Raw genomic sequence first — 21,561 nt, forward strand, 5'->3', positions numbered from 1 at the left:
AACTAAGATGCTTTGAAATGTTGATTATAAATAATGGGATATATAAAATATTCTTCTATGCCATAATTTAAAATACATTTACAAATAACTTTGTACCATATGGTATCAACCTTGTTAACTCTCAATACCCTTTTTTCTGCTATGTTCAAGATGGACTGTGATTAACATATGTGTGATATCTCAGTGTATAGTATATGTGATATCTCAGTGTACTGAACTAGAAAATGAGAGTGGGTTCTGTATTCATAGACCACCATTTGAAGAACCACAGGTCCAGGTAAGTCTTGTCTTCATCAAGATTTTTGTGATCCGTACACTGATGGAGGAAAGAACCGATTTCTCAAATACTACATCCCTCTGGACATGAAGGTCCAACAAATAGTATTGAATGAAAGAGGAGGATGTGACCATGGAGCTTCTCTACCAAGTTGTGGCAATTGGATGTGCTGAAAGAAAACAGTGGTGGTTGGATATCATGATGGTAGGATATTATTTAGATGGGAAGCAGAAGTATTGCTTTAAAAATCAAAGCAATCTTATAGTGGCCACAGTCCACTTTGAAAAGTATTATAAAAATACTCCAAGCCTGCTTTCTTGCTCTTGGAATCAGAAAAACAGATGTGAATCTCTGAAGAAGACCATGAATGATGTTAGGTAAATCAACTGAGCAAATCAAGCCCTTTGTGCAACAACAATTGAACAGTAGCATTTTGCTATATGAAACTGAGAAAGATTTTACACACACACACAGAGAGAGAGAGAGAGAGAGAGAGAGAGAGAAACTTCCTGAAGTGGAATAGGCCCTGTTTCTTCTTTATCAAGCTACATACATATCCTCCACCGAATAGTTGTTCCATAATTTGTTCAGTGATGATTAGTTCAAAATTTAATGTAGGTTGCCCTTCCTGATAAGTGAAAATAGCCATGTATCTGTAATCATGGAGAAATAAGTACACTGAAAATGGACCAAATAGCATAAGTGGGAGAAAGAGAATGGCACTGAAGTAAAAGTGGGCAGCTGGATCTCTGGAATTATTCTCTGCAGTGATATGTTAGTTTGAAATCCGAGAATACATTTCCTATTCTCAAGATTGTCAGGCTCTTTGCCAGCTGCCTGAAGATGGCAGTGAATCTTTCCAAGCATAATTTTCATAGAACTCAAAATGGTTGAAAGAACTGATATTACATCATGAGTTATTAAATTAAAGCAAATATTTTGAAAAATTGCTCATCTTCTGTAGGATAAGACTAGTGAGCTTCAAGGCCTAAGACACCAGTCATGTGTAAGAGCTGCTCATCATACAGTCTATTTTCTCTGACAGGGCGGTGAACTGGTTATCCCTGCTGGGTCTAGAGAAAGAGGAATTCCTCAACAATCAAAATTTCATTTATGGTCATGGATCACAATTCTGCACTAAATGTTAAATGAATTTTTTAAAATTTAATACATAAAGGAGGAATGCATACTAGTTGCTTTTTATGGAAACAGGAAAACTTAATTATACCCAGTTTCCTTGCAAGAACCATGGTTGAACAATATTTTGCTTTTTTTGAGGATATATTCAGTGACACAGAACAGTGATTTACAGGAACTGATTTACAGAAACGGATGATATTCAAAGCATCAGGAATGGTAAAAATTGAGTGCTGAGGAAAGAGGTTGATGTTTACAATGTAATGATGCCGAAGTCAAGTAAAAATCCTCATTGTCTTAGAGACCAGAACTACAGCAAGGAACTAATGCCAGACTATATTTCAAAGTAGTCTTGCCAGGAGTGGCATCCCAGGACATTAAGACTTCCACAGAAATTAAGAAAACCACAGGAAATGAAGCAAATGTAAATCCTGTTGTAGTCAAGATAGCAGTTAATGGTGCTGCATGAGGACATGTTGATATGGAAGGCATCATGCATGGGGTATTTAGAGGGATGGCATCCGGTGGAAAGCAGCAGCAGTAAAAGAGGATGTATTGATCGGCTCAATGAACATGTGTGATGGGTCCTGCCTACAGTCAGGGCACAATAGGTAACACAAAGACTTTGATATTGAATAAGTGCTGAAGAAAAATTCCCAGTACCAAGGTAGATGTCAAGGAGGGCAACAATAGCAAGAAACTTTATTGAAAGAGAAATTGTAAAGATTCTGCTAACGTCCTGGCAGAGACAAGATGTGAGCTTACTGGGTGCTAAGCAGCTAGCCTAAGGAATGTCAGAAAGGTGTACTATCTAATTCCTTCTCCCTCTCTGTTATACTCCCACCCATCCACACACTCACGCTTATAACTGCTAAATGCCAGGTGGACCGGCGTCAAGCCTATTTCTCGGGCTGGCATAGGAAATTGGTAGGATATCACTAACTGGCTGTAGTTCATGAGAAGAAGGGTGAACAGAGGAAATGGAAGGCAGATGGATGATGCGAGTTCCAACTTGCACTAAAAGTTCTGGTCCTTCTAGGGAAATAATTGGAAGAAGAACGGTGTTTGAACTCTTCTTCCACTTCTTTTTTGAGCAATGGAACCTTTTCAAATAATGCTACTTGTCCGCTTGGTTTAGTGTCCAAAGCAGTGACTATATGCCTATTTTGTTAACTTTTGACAATGAAGGCAGATTCGAAAGCAAGACATATGAAATAAAGGCAGTGACCATATGTTGGCAATAGCTCGCTCTTATAATCCAAATATGTGTGAAATAAAGCCTGCCAGTTTATAGGCATAAAATCCTACTAGGATTGCTAGTCCAGATTTAGCAACCAAACTACTCTCCTCTAGAAAGAATAAATATTTTTTATGCAAACTTATTTTGAGATTTCTATAAAGTGTGAAGTATCATTATAAGAATCATAAGAACAGGGTAGAAATGAAGCCAAAGACTACTGTACTGTCCACCTAAAAACTTCCTTCACATACAAGTACCCAGAGATCCATGAAGGCCTCTATAAAGGTGCCTTAATCCTATGTAGGATGACCAGAAAAACTGAAAAGTTTTGTAGTTCTATGGTTTCTTTAATGGTATGTATTAATAATAATGCAGTGACAAGGTACCTTCTAAGTGAACTTTATTTATCCTTTAGTATGTAATTTTAGACTTTTATTTTACTTTATTACTCAGTTTTAATACTGCAAAACTAATTATTTCTTACCGTAACCTCTTTCCATGGCCATTGCTGTTCTGGTTCAACAACTGAATCTGGAAATGATTAATTAGAATATTTAAAATATAAGCGCAATTAAATATGCATTTTATAGCTACAGTATAAGGTTCTATTCAATGTCTGTGAAATTAACTCACATAGAAAAGGAAGTGGCTTATCAGAAAACTATATCCCTAAGAAATGGAATCAATTTTGAGACTGGCTTCCTCAAATTTAAGCCACAAAGACTGGCTTAATGTGGAAGTATTAGTTAAAGTTCTGAAGGTGTCTTGAATTAGCTGCTCCACTAATTGAGTTTGGAGATGGCATGCATGCATGAGTGTATTTGTGAATAACATTTGTGTGATAGGGGAAATGAATATAGTAGTATATGTACTCCAGAATTATTCAGAGTAATATAGTCTTGGGCAACCCCTTGCCCCCCAAACCTACAGAAGGCACATAGCAAACTGTTTTGGGTTAGAGGAAATATTTGGAATTTTGGGAGTATGTTGTGGATGCTCCTTCAAAAAGGAAACTAAAGTCACCCTCTCAGTTGCTCTCTGTTTGACCCTTTACATCCTACTCTTAGGAAACAGGAACTTCAGCCTTGTAATGGCAGTGAAGTTCCTTAAGGGATGGCAGAGTTGCATATTCAGGGCGTTTCTTCCATTGCTTGTACAGAATATATACATACCCACTGAACTTTGAGCTTTCAGATTCCTCAAACAAACAAAGCACTCCAGCTGTTGGCAGGACAGAAGCACACACGGAGAGAGAGATACGCTGCAAAAGGGCCTCTTCTTATTACAGGCTCTAAAACACCTCGCTGACTTATTCCCAGCATTACATCATTGTAGCAGCAGGTCAGCTGTTAAATCATTACCCTGACACTCCTCCCATTTAAAGCTGAACAGCTGTTAATCAAAATGCTTTAACATATTCCGAATGTCTACATTTACAGGCTTCGTTAATATATCAGCTATATTATGGTCAGTGGAACATTGCTGTTATCTTCTCAATATATCCTCTACAGCCTCCCTAACATTATAATATTTGATGTCTATATGTTTGCTCCTGCTTCCGATGCATTCTCCTGTTGCCATCTTTATACATGCAACATTGTCTTCAAATACTGGTACTGCTTCCTTTACATTTGTCCTGTTCTGCCTTAGGCAATGATAACATCTCTTGGTAATTATGGGGTTCATACTGAACACTATGTACTCTAATCCTACTTGCAGTGAACTGATCATGATGTATATCTTTATTACTTCTTTCAGATCTCCTTGGTATCATCTGTTCCTGAGTTTCTCTGCCTTCTCTTTTTATCTCAGATCTATCCTCTTCTATGTCTACTTCTAACCTGCTTCCTGTCTCTCCCTCATCGGACTTTGCATAGCTTCTCCTTCCGGAAAACTCATGCTATGCGTTGGATGAACACCTCAGAATTATTGTGAAACCTGTTCCAATTATTTTGTTCTGCAAAACTAGCAGAGCATGAAATCACCACCTTTCTGATTCCATCTGTGAACCTGGCTCATAACCAACAAACCTAAGCTTCCTGGCCTTTTTCTGTCCTTTTCTCCTGGTGGACATAACTACCAAATGTTATTAGGTAAGCCAATGAAGGTTTTCTTCCATATAATAGAAAATATGGAGTTTCATTTATAGCAACACTCCATATTCTGTTTCATTACTATATTCGCTTATGTTCATGTCTTTCCCCCCTGCATGTGCTAGCATTGAGTCTTTCATTGTTTGCAATACATAGCCATTCCATCTTTCAGCCACTCAATTTTCAGCTGGCGAGTACAGATTCGTACGTCTATGCTTTATGCCTAAACTCCTTAACCATCTTTGGAAATTATCAAACATGAACTCTGTTCTCTTTACAGCCATACCTGCACTCTACAAGTCTTACCCATTGCTTGAACTGTTGCAATATCTCTGTCCTGCTTTTCAGCAGATAACAAAACCCATATCTCATGTAGTCATCCACTATGACTAGGGTATACTTAGCTCCTCCTAGAGAGGGTGCTATAAGGCCAATCAAGTTAGCGTTAACTGCATGACTCTGTTTGCCTTGAACTTTTCTTACTTACAGGATGCACCCTGGATTTTGACTCTTTACAAATAATGCAATCTAAGTATAACTTGCATTGGTTTAGTTTAAGTCCCTCAGCTAGATCTGGTATCTTCTGCAGTACTCTAAAACTTTGCAATCTCCTGTGCAATAAATGTACACAATTGTCATATGTGGAGTGTTTGTAAGTGTTCATACACAACCATTCTCTTGCTTTCCTAATATGTATAGATTATCCTGCTTAACACCTCGTGCACGAATTCTTCCACCTTTCCTTATGGTGTATTGTCCTTTAGCAAACAGTATTTCATACCCATGGCTATCTAAACTGGAAATACTCAACAGATTATGATCTAATTCAGGTACATACAATACATTGTCTAATGTTTCCCCTATCTCAGGTACATAGACTTTACCTTCCCCTTTAACAGCAGACTATTGTCCATTAGCCAAACTAACTAATCTTTGCTTAGCTGGTCTAAAGCAAGAAAACATTTGTCGATCATTTGCAATATGCTGACTCGCCCCACTGTCCAACAACCAGGTGTTTCTAGTGTTTTCAGATGCTGTTGCTGCCAGGGAAAAAGATGACGATGAAGAACCACTCCTCATGTGTTGAGTAGCTAAGTAGCCCTACGCCCTTGTCTTGTTGATCCTGTTTCTCCTCTCAGGGCAGTCTGGAGATGCTCTGTAGAACCACATGTGAAGCAATGTTTCACTGTATAAATAGTCTCAGCTGCTCTACTTGCATCTTGGGATTTTGCACATGTTGGCCTATGCAGAGCATTGTTTCCTTCCTTTTCTAGTTGCCTTTCAAGCTGTTTCTGTACTTCCTCCAACAATTGGCCAGTCAAACATACCATAGTTAAGTCCCTCTCTTGCATAGACTCTAGAAGCTAGTCACGAGGAGAAGTGTCCCATGAGAGTGTCTAATGAGACTGAGCACCACATATACCTTGTGTGCCTCAGTAAGAATGTAATTCCTCTTTCCTCTAACTCCAGGAATGTCTTTCTCATAGCCTGCAGATGTTTAGACATGCTCTCCTCCGGCTTCAGTTGTGCTTTACTGCCTGCAGTCTCTCTAACATACACACTGTGCAACGCCTCCCAGCACTCTTTCATAGACTGGAGACCCCTAATGTGTATCCGCTGACTACTCTCTAAAGCCAGAATTATGTTGGCTAATGCCTTTTCATTTCTTCTCTGGTCCCCATCATGCAGGACTGCTGGTAACTATTAGTAACTATTGTCCACAACTCCTCCCTTCGCAGGTACATCTCCATCTTTACACTCCACAAGAGGTAGTTTGTCTTATTTAGCCGAGACACCACGAAACCTCCTCCTATTACGCTGATGGAAGCCATGTTGCTTGTTTCAGTTACAAGCACTTATCACTAACAAACCACGATGCACGACTCCTCTGGCTCTGGTGCAAGCTCTTACTGAGTTTCTCTTCTCTCTGGTCTCTCTAGTTACTCTGGCCTTCTCTCTGGTCTGGAGTGCACACAATGTGACTGTGTGAGACAACCCAGGACAGAGCAAATACAATAAACAGAGGTTTGTATTTAAATAGTGGTTTTATCTACAAAATATACATGTACATACTTTTAGTCAGACCTCAAACAAACAGCACTCAGCTATTACAGCATGGAAGCACACACACAGAGGGAGAAATACGCCCCAACAGGGCCTCTTCTTATTACAGTGTCTTAAAGTGATATCAGACCAAAAATTTTGCTGACTCATTCCCAGCATTACATCATTGTAGCAGCTGGTCAGATGTTAAATCATTATCCTGACACCTATACCAAGAGATTCATTGCCTCCTCTATTCTCCTTCCCACATTATGGTTTCTGGATTAAAATTGCTGCCCCAGTAAAACGTCTGAGCAACTTTTTTTGGCCTGGAGCTCCACCTTGTTCATTCCTTGTCTGGAAGCCACATTTCATAATACTTTGATATAACCCAAAGGGCGGATTAAAATTTGGGTCTATTTTTTAACTCTACCCAGATAATCTGGTAGGGAAAAAATAACAGCATCATACCGATTACATCTTTACCATTTTTTTAAATTCCAAGCACCATTGCTCTGAGTTAAAAAAAAAAAAAAGTTCTACGTAAATTCTTCTGGAATACTGAACATATTGTGATCTGCTTGGAAAGACATGATTGTTATACATATATTTCTTTCATTAAGAATTTAGGTACATAGCCTTACCTGAGATTCTCACAGGAATTTCAGAAACAGAAAATGATTCCTTTGAAGTCTTAGAAAGCAACTTATCAAGAAGAAAGGAATAGTTATTTTCATTTTTTAATAATATACTACATAAATGTATACAAGAAGAAAATCAGTATGCAAAATATACCAAAGGGAGAAATATATTTAGTGAAGTTTTTCTTTTCATAGATCCAACTTGCAAGTGATTTGTCTACATAACACTAGAGTTGTCACATACAAGGATGTGTCTTTTCACTTTCTGCAAAGAGAAAACTACATTTTCTCAGCTATTGCATTAAACCTCTATCCATCCTGAGGATTACTCAGGATGAGGTCTGACCCCACTGACCCATTCTGGAGAACTGCATTTCTGGCACTACATTTGCTATACCTTGCTTTAACCAGTTTCTACTACTACTTTCGTGTTGGAAGCACAAAAGTGCTTCCATGGTGAAAGGATTTGCCGGTGATATCACCGTTGCTTGGCGAGAATGTTCAGTTATGAACTCCAGTGAAACTCACCAAAGTCAACCCAGGTCTTGCCTGAGCTTTTCCTCACAATATGAGATAATAGGTGCCAGTAACAGACACAGCCAATAGTGAGCAGTGTTTGGGATAATGCTACATGAAGTTTGATTTTCCTAACCTTCACATCTAGAATAAAGTCCTGTGGTCTGATCCCACTGTAGGATGCTTTGTTGCCTACAGGTCCCCTATAGAAACCAAAGGTGCAAATGAATGTTCTTCTTAGCAGCCTGTTTTAATTTCTCTAACATGTCTACATTTAGCTATGAAACCCAACAAACTGGGAGCAGAGGGAGACAAAGTTGTTTTTACCAGTCCTGGTTGATACACTAAAAATGGAACAAGTATTGTTTTAAGCTCATCCATTTGGTAATCCAGAAGTAACAGAAGAGGACAAACTTCTTAGTTTTGTTGAAAGAGGAGATAAAATGTCCTATATAATTTTTCTTCCTTGCTCTTTAAAAGTGTAATGGGTTAACCAGCAGAAAAGCCTCTTATAGGCAGCAAACCTATTTGTCTGGATGAAATTCCAGTGATCAGATGATGTCAATGCTGATCAAAAACTGGTTAATAGGAGCACGGTGGCTCACAGGATTAGAACGCTGGCTAACAATTGGCAGGCTTGTGTTTGAGATCTATTGCTGCTGAAGGGCAGGTTGAGCTCTTGTCACAGGCTCCAGCTCCTGCTGACCCAGCAGTTTGAAAATGGGTGACCACGAGTAGATAAATGGGTATTACTTCAGTGGGCAACTTCATGGGAACACGAAAGTAGTCCATAACTGAACATTCCCCCCAAGCAATGGTGATATCACCGGCAAATCCTTTCCCCATGGAAGCACTTTTGTGCTTCCAACACGATAATAGTAGTAGAAACTGGTTAAAGCAATGCTGGTACAGCTGTTTTAAAAATATATCTGCTCTTGCTTTTTAATTCCTTATGGAAGGACACTTTGCATGTTCCCAGTGAGGTGACTGGGAACTAGTTTAAGTTCATAATGTAGACATGTTGTTTGAATAATGCATGAATTTCAAAACAGAAAGGACAGGAATATAAAACTCCTATGTACAGAAAGAGAGAGAATGTACATCATAATTACATGTTAGCAACAACTACCTCTATTGGTTTTGGTAAATAGTCTAAGGCAGGTGCTTCTGCTACAGATCTTTCTTTAAGCAGTATTTTGCTTCTAGGACCAAGAAAAGGAGGGGGTTCAGAATCACCGCTCTCTGAAAACTCGGCTACGATTCCTCCAGAACTAGATAGAGATGTTTCAGACACATGAGAAAATTGTCGTCTTGTAATCTTCTGTTCCAGATTCTCTCTGTCAGATGAAGATCCTGATGAAAGGGGCCTACTAGATACTACTGTCAGTGCTGGAAGTTCAATTTGTTCAACAGGTGTATAAATTTCACTTTTCTCCGATTCTTCTGAGTCACTTCCCACACGGGATGGTACAGGTGCAGGAATTTGTAAATGCATATTAGATAAGTCAGGTGGAATACCTGGAAATTTCTAAAATAAATAATTTCAGTAATAAATCATCATGATACTCATCAGTCTATAATCATTATCATCATGATAATCATAAGAAAAACTGCAATTTATTTAATGAAATATATGCATTGTTTGGCAAATGAATAGCCTTGCCTATGCATTCTTTCATTTCATAATAAACCCAGTAATTTTTATCATTGAAGAATTTAGAAAATCAGCCTGAAAATGGTCATAGTAATTCAGAATTCATCTACCTATCAAATATGGTAAAATTCTTCAGAAAAATTATTTTTACCTACTTGCATGTAGAAAAGCATAATATCAGGAAGTGGAATACAGAATGCCTTAATAAATTAGCATTGAGACAATTAAGATTGAAATCTCTTATTTCCCTTTGAGATAGGAAGCTTCTCTGGAATGTATCTTTGCTGTTGCATAGGTTTGTTTAGCCTCAAAAGAGGACCAAGTTAGAAAATACTACACATTATGGGGGGAAAAAACCACCACTATAGCAATAATAAAAACCTCATTGAGTTTAATGGAGATTGACTGTAATTTAGTTTTTGTATTAGAGGAGTCAGAAGAGTTAATCTGCTTTGTTCCTCACTAAAAGTTTGCCTACACAGGTGGGTTAATGCAAGTTCTTCCTTTGTGAGGAGGGGAGATCAACTGAAAACCCATTATTCTCTTAGCCTATCTTTTACCGAGTCTCAGGTTTGAGGCTGCTGTTGTAGTTGAGCTGCCCTTATAGAAAGTAATGTGGATAACTTTAAGGACAGGGACTAGTTTTTCTCTTCCAAGCCTGGGTTAGAAAAATGTAGTTCCATGAATGCACAGGTTTTCCTTATTAGCCAACCCTGAACTATAATTGCTTATTATTACCTATATACTACTAACGCTCTCATTTCTGTAGCCTTTAATTGGGCAAAACGGTACGTCTTAAGGCAACAATTTTTGAAGCAAGGTAGCTCAAATGGACTAACATACAAAATGCATCCAAAGTCCAGGACCTTTGACTCCTATGGAATTGAAAGTTGGCAAATTTTATAAAATATTTTATGACATAACCTTATCATAAAACCATTTATGACATAATACATTATGTCATAAAACATTTCCTGTGCTGTTGCTTTGACTGTATTATTCTTTGGAACATGGGCTATATTCAAGACAATTATATCCTGTATCTGGATTTATCTCAACTTTTCCAGTGACAATAGTATATTGGAAGCTCTGTCACTGTTGAAGGCATTCATGAATCTGGGAAAGAAATATCTCCAAAAGGATGGCCCAATGGGTCATGGGTTATCTAGTTGTTTATTGTTTATTGTTTATTATTATTATTATTATTATTATTATTATTATTATTATTAGTAGTAGTAGTAGTAGTAGTAGTAGTAGTATTATTTATTATTATTATTGTTGTTGTTGTTGTTGTTGTTGTTATTGTTGTTGTTGCAATCTCATTTTATCACGATTTAACTATGAACCTCATACCTGAAAATCAGATACTTGTTTTACTGCCTTAACTTCTTGTTCTACAGAAACAGGGGGGAAAAAGGGTGGTTACATTTTGACACATGAGGGGAAAAATCCTGGTCACCAAATTCACAACGCTATATAATTTTACTTCTGATTTTGATGGTACATAAGTTTAAATCACATTCCTGCTGATTGCATTGTGGATTTTTTTTTACAAAAAAACCCACATTGAAATCATGAACAATTATTCAGTTTGAAATTTTGAAACAGTCAGTTACCTTAAATGATAAAGAGTAAATAAATTAGTATTCTAAACCCTCTGCTTTAACATTTTAACATAACAGACATAGCACGTTTACAGATGTTGAAGTATAATTAAACTCCAAAACTACAGTCGATAGGACATCCACCGGTATACCTCTCCTATCCATTGAATCATAAAATGGCACTTGTGGACCCCTACTTTAAATTAAAAAAATAATTTGAGATGTTGCAATCTTGTGAATTCATAAAAATTGTTCAGGATGCCTGAATTTGAAAATTATATAACTTGTTAAATTGTAAATTTTGATTTCACAAGCGGGACACTTGCAGAAAGAACCCTTTAAAATGCTATGAACAAGGCTGGAAGACAAAGAGAGAAAGGGTGAAACACTTCCAACTCAACTAAGAAAGAGAAAATAATAAAGGAAAAGGAAAAAAATAGAGAAATGAGATAGAATAATAATGCGCTATGCAGTATCTACAGTGATTAACAACCAACAGGGAACTCAGCTTGAGTTTCATGTAGTTGTGGGTGTGATGTATGGAGAATTCTTTAGGTTTTAAGGTTCTACACAGGACTGTACCAGGGGTACCGCCATCTGTGTGAACGGACACCCAGATGAAGAACAAAATGTATCTTCAATGTCAGAATTTTCTATTGAAAAGCCGGTTTTTGATAAATACATTTACATTTTTATAGAGATGTGAATATTAATCTATTTTCAAAGACTGAACTTATACATCACACGCATTAGAACAAAGCCTCAAAGTTGCTTCTGTAAGGGCAAAGCAACATTGAGTCCAGGCACCTTGGATAACTTTCTTAAAAAGTTGTTTGTCTTGGCTTCTTTCAGCTTTCCTTCTAAAAAATAGGAATACTATTATATCCAGCAAAATACTTCCTTTGGCACTAAGGAAAAGACAGTCAATGTGTTGTATTTAAGTTGGTAAAAAAGGAATGTGTTAGAATAGGATTACATGATAGACACTTTGCAGTGAAGATTAAGACAATTATACACCAGAAAGATTGGGATAACCTCCTTTCATTTGATAAATTGTTTAAAACAAGCAGCACTGTTGTTAGAGTAGCTAACATCTTGTCAACTAACTGAAAAATTTAAGCTGTAAATTTCCATGCTGCAACTGGAAACTGCAAACAAACAAAATATATTGTCATTTTACTTAGGCCAATTTCTCTTCCTGTTTTCATTCAGAATAATATTCGATTTTAATGGTGCAAATATCAGTATATGGTATTTGCTAAGAGCCACGGTGCAATACTGCAGGCTACTTCTGCTGACCTCTGGCTGATTGCAATTGGGCAGTTCGAATCTTACCAGACTCAGTTGACTCAGGCCTACATCCTTCCGAGATCAGTAAAATGAGGACCCAGATTGTTGGGGGTACTATGCTGACTCTGTAAAACTGCTTAGAAAGGGCTGTGAAGTGGTATATAAGTCTAAGCACTATTGCTATATGCAGCTATACTATATATGTGGATTCTAATATCTACTTAAGAAATTAATACAAAAATAAAAATATTTACTAAACCTGAAGGAGGGTAAAATGCTGATTCTTGAGGGATAGGGGCTTCTTGAGGAACAGGGGTGTGAATCTTCCCAACAATTTCTTTGAAGCGAGAGAGCTTGGGAGGAAAAAGCAATTACAATTAATTTTGATTCATAGTATTTGCAAGAATAACTTGCATTAATAATAATTTGTATTGGAACTGCATACTAAATGTTTTTTTTTCTTTTTCTGGGAATTGTTATAGCTTTTAATGATTAGATAGAATGTACCATCTCATGCTAGGGTAACTCAAAAGGACTGAAAGCATTGCTCCAAGTGTGCAAAAGGAGAGTGGAGACATACTAATTTCTCATTAAATGTTTACTTTTACTTCTACAAATATAAAGTTGTTTATTCCATTATTCTGCTAACTAACAATGTGTATAGTAGCCAATGGATTTATACTATACAACTGAAACAAAATAAAAAAAGAATATGAATAGAATAGAATAGAATAGAATTCTTTATTGGCCAGGTGTGATTGGACACACAAGGAATTTGTCTTGGTGCAAATGCTCTCAGTGTACCTAAAAGAAAAGATACATTCATCAAGAGACAAGAATCATCAGGTACAACACTTAATAATAGTCACAGGGTACAATAAGCAATCAAATCATACTAGGAAACAGTCAATAAAAATTGTTAAGATACAAGCAACAAGGTTACATACAGTCATAAGTGGGAGGAGAAGGGTAAAAGAAAGGATGGGAGGATAAATATTAATACTAATAGTAATATTTATTCTTTATACATAGGCATTAGTGCAGATGTCACATTATCAAATCCCTGGTTTTGACAGTAACAAGTCTAAGTCTCATAGGCAGTTGCACAGTTGGAAAAGAATGATAAATACAAGTAAGGTCTTATTAGTGGTAGCCATTCTATGCCCCTTCATGGATTACTGCCTTGTCGCGGCAAAGGGGCTTCCATAGCTCAATGAAGCTATGAACTATGCTGTGCAGGACCACCCAAGATGGACAGGTCATAGTAGAGAATTCTGACAAAATGTGATCCACTGGAGAAGGAAATGGCAACCCACTCCAGTATCTTTGCCATGAAAACTCCATGGACAAAAGGCAAAAAGATATGATGCTGGAAGATGAACCCCTGAGATCGGAAGGTGTCCAATATGCTACTTCCCCAGACTAGTAGCGCCAGAAAGAGTGAAGCAACTGGGCCAAAGCTGAAAGGATGCTCAGCTGTGGATGCATCTGGTGGTGAAAGGAAAGTCCGATGCTGTAAAGATCTATTCTCCATAGGAACCTGGAATGTAAGATCCATGAATCAAGGCAAGCTGGATGTGCTCAAACAAGAGATGACAAGACTGAACATCGACTTCTTAGGAATCAGCGAACTAAAATGGACAGGAATGGGTGAATTTAATTCAGATGACCATCAGGTATACTACTGCAGGCAAGAATCCCTCAGAAGAAATGGAGTAGCCTTCATAGACAATAAAAGAGTAGGAAAATGAATACTGGGATACAATCCCCAAAATGACAGAATGATCTCAGTTTGAATCCAAGGCAAACCATTCAATATCACAAGTCTATGCCCCAATCACTGGTGCTGAAGAGGATGAAATTGACTGATTCTATGAAGCCCTACAGCATCTTATAGAATTAACACCAAAAAATATGATGGTCATAACACTCTTTTCCAACAAACCAAGAGACCGCTCTACACATGGACATCACCAGACGGTCAACACAGAAATCAGATTGACTATGTGGTCTGCAGCCAAATATGAAGAAGCTCTATATAGTCAGTAAAAACAAGACCAGAAACTGACTGTGATCATGAGCTTCTCATTGCATAATTTAGACTTAAATTGAAGAAAGTAGGGAAAAGCACTAGGCCACTCAGGTATGAACTAAATCATATCCCTGATGAATATACCGTAGAGGTGACAAATAGATTTAAGGAATTAGATCTGATAGACAGAGTGCCTGAACAATTATGGATAGAGGTTTGCAACATTGCACAAGAGGTAGCAATTAAAACCATCCCAAATAAAAATAAATGCAAGAAAGCAAAATGGCTGTCTGAGGAAGCTTTGCAAATACCTGAGGAAAGAAGGGAAGCGAAAGGTAAGGGAGAAAGAGAAAGACACCCAATTGAATGCAGAATTCCAGAGAATAGCTAGAAGAGATAAGAATGCCTTCTTAAATGAACAGTGCAAAGAAATAGAAGAAAACAATAGAATAGGGAGGACCAGAGATCTCTTCAAGAAAATTGGAGATATGAAGGGTAGAATGTTTCATGCAAAGATGGGCATGATAAAGGACCAAAATGACAGGGACCTAACAGAGGCAGAATCGATTCAGAAGAGGTGGCAAAATTACAAAGAAGAACTATACAAGAACGAGCTTAACATCCCTGATAACCACTATGGGGTGGTCACTGACCTTGAGCCAGACATCCTAGAATGTGAAGTGAGATGGGCCTTAGGAAATCTGAGCAACAACAAAGCTAGTGGAGGTGACAGTATTCCAGCTGAGCTATTCAAAATCTTAAAAGACGATGCAGTAAAAATGCTACACTCAATTTGCCAGCAAATTTGGAAAACTCAATAGTGGCCACAGGATTGGAAAAGGTCAGTTTACATTCCAATTCCAAAGAATGGCAATGCCAAAGAATGTTCAAACTGTTGCACCATTGCACTCATTTCACATGCTAGTAAAGTTATGCTTAAAAACCTACAAGCTAAGCTCCAGCAGTATGTGGATCAAGAACTATCAGAAGTACAGGCAGGGTTTCGAAGAGGCAGGGGAACTAGAGATCAAATTGCCAGTATACACTGGATCATGGAGAAAGCTAGGGAGTTCCAGAAAAATATCTATTTCTGCTTCATTGATTATGCTAAAGCCTTTGATTATGTGGATCACAACAAATTGTGGCAAGTTCTTAAAGACATGGGAGTACCAGACCATCTTATTTGTTTCTTAAGAAACTTATATGCGGGTCAAGAAGAAAAGTGAAAACTGAACACAGAACCATTGATTGGTTCAAAATTGGGAAAGGAATCCGGCAAAGCTGTATACTGTCGTCCTGCCGATTTAACTTATATGCAGAGCACATCATGAGAAAGACAGGGCTAGATGAATCAAAAGTTGGAATTAAGATTGCCAGGAGAAATATCAACAACCACAGATATGCAGATGATACCACTCTAATAGCAGAATGTGAAGAGGAACTAAATAGCCTCTTGGTGCGGGTGAAGGAGAGTGCAAAAGTTGGCTTGAGACTCAACATTAAGAAAACTAAGATCATGGCAGCCAGCCCTCTCAATTCCTGGCAAATAGATGAGGAAGAAATGGAGGTAGTGATAGATTTTCTTTTCCTTGGCTCCAAGATCACTGCAGATGGGGACTGCAGCCAAGAAATTAAAAGACGCTTGCTCCTGGGGAGGAAAGCTATGGCAAATATAGACAGCATACTAAAAAGCAGAGACATCATCCTGCCAACAAAAGTGTGTATAGTCAAGGTTATGGTTTTCCCAGTTGCAATGTATGGCTGTTAAAGTTGGACCATAAGGCTGAGCACCAAAGAATTGAGGCCTATGGTGCTGGAGAAGACTCTTGCACTGCACTCCCTTGAACTGCAAGGTGATCAAACCAGTCAGTCCTACATGAGATCAACCCTGACTGCTCTTTAGAAGGCCAGATTCTGAAGATGAAGCTCAAATACTTTGGCCACCTAATGAGAAGGAAGGACTCACTGGAAAAGAGCCTAATGCTGGGAAAGATTGAGGGCAATAAAAGAAGGGGACGACAGAGAATGAGGGGGCTGGATGGAGTCACTGAATCAGTAGGCGTGAGCTTAAATGATCTGCGGAGGATGGTAGAGGACAGGAAGGCCTGGAGGAACGTTGTCCATGCGGTCGCGATGGATTGGACATGACTTCGCAACTAACAACAACAACAACAATCTATGCCAGTGCTTTGCAATTTGGAAACATACAGGCAGTCCTCAAGAAATGATAGACCATTTAATAATGGTTCAAAGTTATGACCGACACCCAAAACTACATATGACTTTCTTTCAAACTCATAACAGCTGTCATTCCTCTTTACAATAAACCATGCAGTGCCCCTGCCTCTTCCCCTCCCCATCCCCTCCAGAAGGGATCACAATACACCCTCACTGTGTATTGGACATTATTTCATGAGAAGAGAACTCCACTCCTCTACTCACAATAGAATTCCCTATACCTCCAGGCTTGAAATTTTGGGCTTGAACAATTTTGAACTGTGCTGCCTGCAGTCCAATCTAAGCTTAGTACACAAAATTGTCTGCTACAATGTCTTGCCTGTCAACAACTTCTTCAGCTTCAACCAAAATAATACACAGGCAAACAACTGATACAAACTCAAGGTAAACTGCTCCAAATTCAATTGCAGAAAATCCGACTTCAGCAACAGAGTGGTCAACACCTGGAATGCTCTACCGGCTACCCGACTCCATTGTTACAGCCTCAAACCCTCAGAGTTCAACCTCAAACTGTCTAACGTGGACCTCACCCCATTTTTAAGAGGTCCTTAAAGTGAGCATGCATAAGTGCACCTGCATGCCTACCATCCCTTTCTTGCTGCCCCCATTTACCTGTATTTACTTCCTTTGTTCATATTTATGTTCATACCTACACTTGTTATCTTGTACATATTTGACAAACAAATAAAATAAATAAATAAATACTTGAGCCTGCTCCTCATGCCTCTTGGAAACAGCTATCATTTTCAAGGTCCCACAATTCCTCATACAAATGGCAGCTATTTTCACACCTTTCTGACCAATCAGTTGGCCACTAGCAGGTTGTAAAGCTCTCCTGTCTCTTGCTGGGCTTCGGCTTCAGCCTTTTCTCCTGAACTAAAGAAAATAAAAATCATTTCCAAAAGTTAGCCAACTAGAGGCTTGTACAACAGAATGGAGGACTTTGCGTCTTTGCAAGCTTTAGCTGTCTGACCAACTACCTGTAGAGCCCAGCTAGGACTTAAAAGGCACTAGACAGTAGACTGCCTCTACAGGCAGTTAGACAAACAGCTAAAGCTTGCAAAGACTCAATGTCCTCCATTTTGCTGCAGAAGTCAGCTAACTTTTTGAGGTAATTTTTTTTCTGCAAGGGGAAAAAACTGAAGAAAATTTTTCTTTCCTTCTTGCTTCCCTCCACTGACTCTTCAGCCTGGAGTCACAGTAAGTTTTTTTTTTAAAGGGACAGAGATTGAGGAGCAGACGTGAAATTTTGGCACCTAATATTTTATTTTTATTTATTTATTTATTTATTTATTTATTTTGTCAAACAATTATTAGATAACAGGTATAAGTATAAACATGGTTATAAACATGGTTATGAATACATGAAATGGATACGTATAAGAAAACAACAACAACAACAATAGGACAGGGAGGCACATTGGTGCGCTTATGCATGCCCCCTACAGACCTCTTAGGAAAGGGGTGAGGTCAATAGTAGACAGTCTAAGGTTAAAGCGTTTGGGGAAGAAACCACAAAGTCAGGTAGATTATTCCAAACATTGATCACTCTGTTGCTGAAGTTGTATTTCCTGCAATCAAGTTTGGTGCGATTAACCTTTTTTTTTTAAAATGAAGTTTTATTTGGGTTTTCACACATACAAAATACAAGTAAAACATCTTTTTTGAAAATAGCATGGTCCCGGGTTGAACTTTTTTATACAGACACAAAACTCAACTTCATGCTCCTTTTTGTGTTCTATTCCATATCTTATACTATTCTACAGTTTCTATATAGTTTTTCCCCTCTTTTAATTTTCTCAATTTTATTTTGATTATCTCATCTCAATTCAAATCATTATATTTATATTTTTGTCTGTTCTGTTTCAATTTCATATTATCTTTTCTCATTAAACAAATTTTCTCCTGTAGTTACTAATTGGAGTATGACCCCTTTATATCTTTTAATTACATCCATTCAACTCTTATTTAAACTTCAATATATACCTTAAGGTTATGACCTTCAATATAATACATAATACATAATTTCCAATTGAATTCTGCTTGGTACATTCTTATAATACACACTATATTCTTTTTTAAAAAAGATTATAAATATATGTAATTATAAACCCTCATTCCATTCCAATTCAGTTCTATCATTAACAATCATTAAAATCTTAACATCTTTAACACTTCTTTTCAATTAAATATCATACTTCCTTAAAGACACATATAATCTCCATAATTAATTTTTCCCTTATTTCTCTTCACATGTTTTGTAAATCATTAAATATTCATTTTGTTACATTTATTTATTGACCAGCATTCCAGTGAATTATGATAGGTATTTTATCAAACATTTTAATCATACATTGTTTCATATTTTCTAAAATTATTTCTGTTTCTATCTTATGTACCTTTCTTATGTACCTTTGCAGAATCCCTTTTTCCATTAAATTTTCACGCATTATCTCTAAATAGGCCCTGTTTCTCTATATTTTGTTTCTGTCCTTTATAACTTATTTTCCTTTCTTTCTTCCCTCTCATCTTCTCCCTCCCCTTTTTACCCCCTTGTCTCTCTAGTTCTAATTCTCTCTTCTGCATTTCCCTCTTCTGTTGCTTTCTGATTTTATACTTATTTTTCACTCTAATTTTTTTGGAGTTGTTTTTCCCAATCTTAAACTTTCCATTCTCTTTCCCCCCTTTCCTTTTTTTCCCCCACCTAAGATTACTTGTTCATTAAAGATGGCTTCTTCTTTGTTGCAATCTTCTTGTTCTGCAGGCACTTCTTGTTGTTTCTCATAATTTCAAATCTCCATTTCTAAAAACTGAAATATGAAGCCAAAAGAACCTCTCCCTTCTTGTGCATCTTCTTTGTACTTTTTAAGTTCCATTTTCAGTTCTTCTAAAAGTGGAGCCATTTTAAACAGTTTTAAACAACCACCCTGTTAAGCCTGGATTTCCCAACGGGTGTTAAGGAAAACAAACTAAACAGAACATGCAGCGAAGTCAGATAGGAAGACAGGTAAATGTGTGAGATAAGTTTTCTAGTTAACACGCAGTAAAAATACAGATACGCTTGTGCTATCAAAAATATTGTTTATTCCATTTAAGAATTATAGCATAGTCATAATAACGGTCCATTAGTCATATATCAATTTCAGTCAAGTCTTGTCGGGGATACTCTATTTGCAAAATCCGTGTTGAATAGCCAATGTCAGTTCACTTACAATAAATCAGTCCAATCTTCTCTCCGTTGAGAAAATAAACACTCCTTTATCTCTCCCCGTTCCAGCAAGAACGCAGTCATCAATCCATTCAGTAATTAGGGATCAGTAAGCCAGAGAGAGCGAGCTGCAATTGCCTCGCATCTGATATAGTGCTTTTACAACCACACCCTTAATTACATTCTTGCAGTTAAAGTTACACACACTTTAACTAACAAACCATGATACCTTATTTATTATTTTTACCCAAACCAGTTAGGGTAAACAATGTTATCCCTAACACACCCGATTGATTTTAGTCATTCAAATACAATAACCAAAAATCCAGAAATCATCAAGTAATCCAAATAGTCCCAAGTTATTTCTTCTTATTTCTTTTTCCACTTTCTCTTCCTGGGGTTTTTGTTGCGATATTTCAGTTAAAATGTATCTTTTTGGAAGACTTGTTGAGATTTTGTTCTTTTTAATTCCAGGCAGTCTCCTCCCTTCCAGATCCTGCCCTTTTATTCTTTTTCTCTCCTTTCCTGTTTTCAAAAGCTTTTGATTATCCAGAAATCTTTATTATCCCTTTGACTTTTTATTTTCATCATTAAATGCCTATTAATGTCAAAGTGGATTTTTTCCCCAATTTCTTGCTTAAGTCTCTTAGCTGTCAGTATAGGAAAAGGAGGAAAAAAAACCAAATCTTTTCTCTTTTCTCTCTCCTTTGCAGCTTAAAAATCTTCTTAGGGAACAATGTTATTGGTTTTTTTTTAATAGTTTCAATTCCAAGGTAGCTTATTTGTTGCTTTTGCTGTTTGACCCGGTCAACCAAAACTTTCTCTTCTTATCTTCCTCCTGCACATTCTTTTCTGGTCGAGTTCTTCTTTGTGGTGGCCATTTCTGACCACCGCTACAACCGCCTTCGGGAAAGGGAGCAATGGCCAGCTGGGAAGGAGAGGTGCGGCTCTCCTCAATCCTGCAGGCAGTTTCCCCCTTCTTCACCACCTCTACGGGGTGGCTTAGCCCTGAAACCAGCCGGCTCGGGGCACACCAGCGGCGAGCACGGATCGAAGCCTCGCAGAGATGAGGTTTCGGTCTGTCGCCGAAGAAGCTCAAACCGGAAGTCCAAGTTTGGTGCGATTAACCTTGAGTTTGTATCTATTGTGTGCTCTAGTGTTGTTATGGTTGAAGCTGAAGTATTCACTGACAGGTAGGACATTGCAATATATAATTTTATGTACTATACTTAGATTGGACTGAAGGCGGCATAGTTCTAGGTTGTCTAGGGCTAACATTTCAAGTCTGGTGGCATAAGGTATTCTGCAACAAGTAGAGGAGTGGAGAACTCTTCTTGTGAAGTATTTCTGGACTTTCTCAACTGTATTAATATCAGATATGTAATGCAGGTTTCAGACTGATGAGCTGTATTCAAGTATTGGTCTAGCAAATGTTTTGATGATCTAGTTAATAGTGTGATATTACAGGAAAAAAAGCTACACAGGATTAGGTTAAGAACTCTTAATGCCTTTTTGGCTATGTAGTTACAGTGGGCTCTTAGATCATTAGAGATCAGTACTCCAAGGTCCTTGACAGAGTTTGGATCAT

General features: G+C 37.7%; 1 protein-coding gene and 1 long non-coding RNA gene across 3 annotated transcripts in view; one reads left to right on the forward strand and one right to left on the reverse strand.

Annotated features, from left to right (window-relative positions):
• Positions 1 to 21,561, reverse strand: part of CATSPERT (catsper channel auxiliary subunit tau) — a 41,061-nt gene that overhangs the window by 4,125 nt on the left and 15,375 nt on the right. For both annotated transcript variants that reach the window (XM_087949487.1, XM_087949486.1), the window contains 5 exons: positions 12,755 to 12,848; positions 10,955 to 10,995; positions 9,077 to 9,475; positions 7,435 to 7,495; positions 3,139 to 3,185 (listed from right to left, as the gene is read on the reverse strand). In XM_087949487.1, coding sequence (XP_087805613.1) covers positions 3,139 to 3,185; positions 7,435 to 7,495; positions 9,077 to 9,475; positions 10,955 to 10,995; positions 12,755 to 12,848 — 642 coding nt within the window. The remainder of the gene's footprint in view (positions 1 to 3,138; positions 3,186 to 7,434; positions 7,496 to 9,076; positions 9,476 to 10,954; positions 10,996 to 12,754; positions 12,849 to 21,561) is intronic.
• On the forward strand, positions 6,408 to 9,948 carry LOC148133097 (uncharacterized). The gene is made up of 2 exons (XR_015746453.1): positions 6,408 to 6,772; positions 9,154 to 9,948. It is a non-coding gene; the product is annotated as an uncharacterized LOC148133097 (long non-coding RNA).

This window comes from Notechis scutatus, chromosome 1 (assembly GCF_049901735.1).
Source record: "Notechis scutatus isolate UNSWTSFEM ecotype Mainland chromosome 1, rNotScu1.2, whole genome shotgun sequence".
NCBI classification, from domain to species: Eukaryota; Metazoa; Chordata; class Lepidosauria; order Squamata; family Elapidae; genus Notechis; species Notechis scutatus.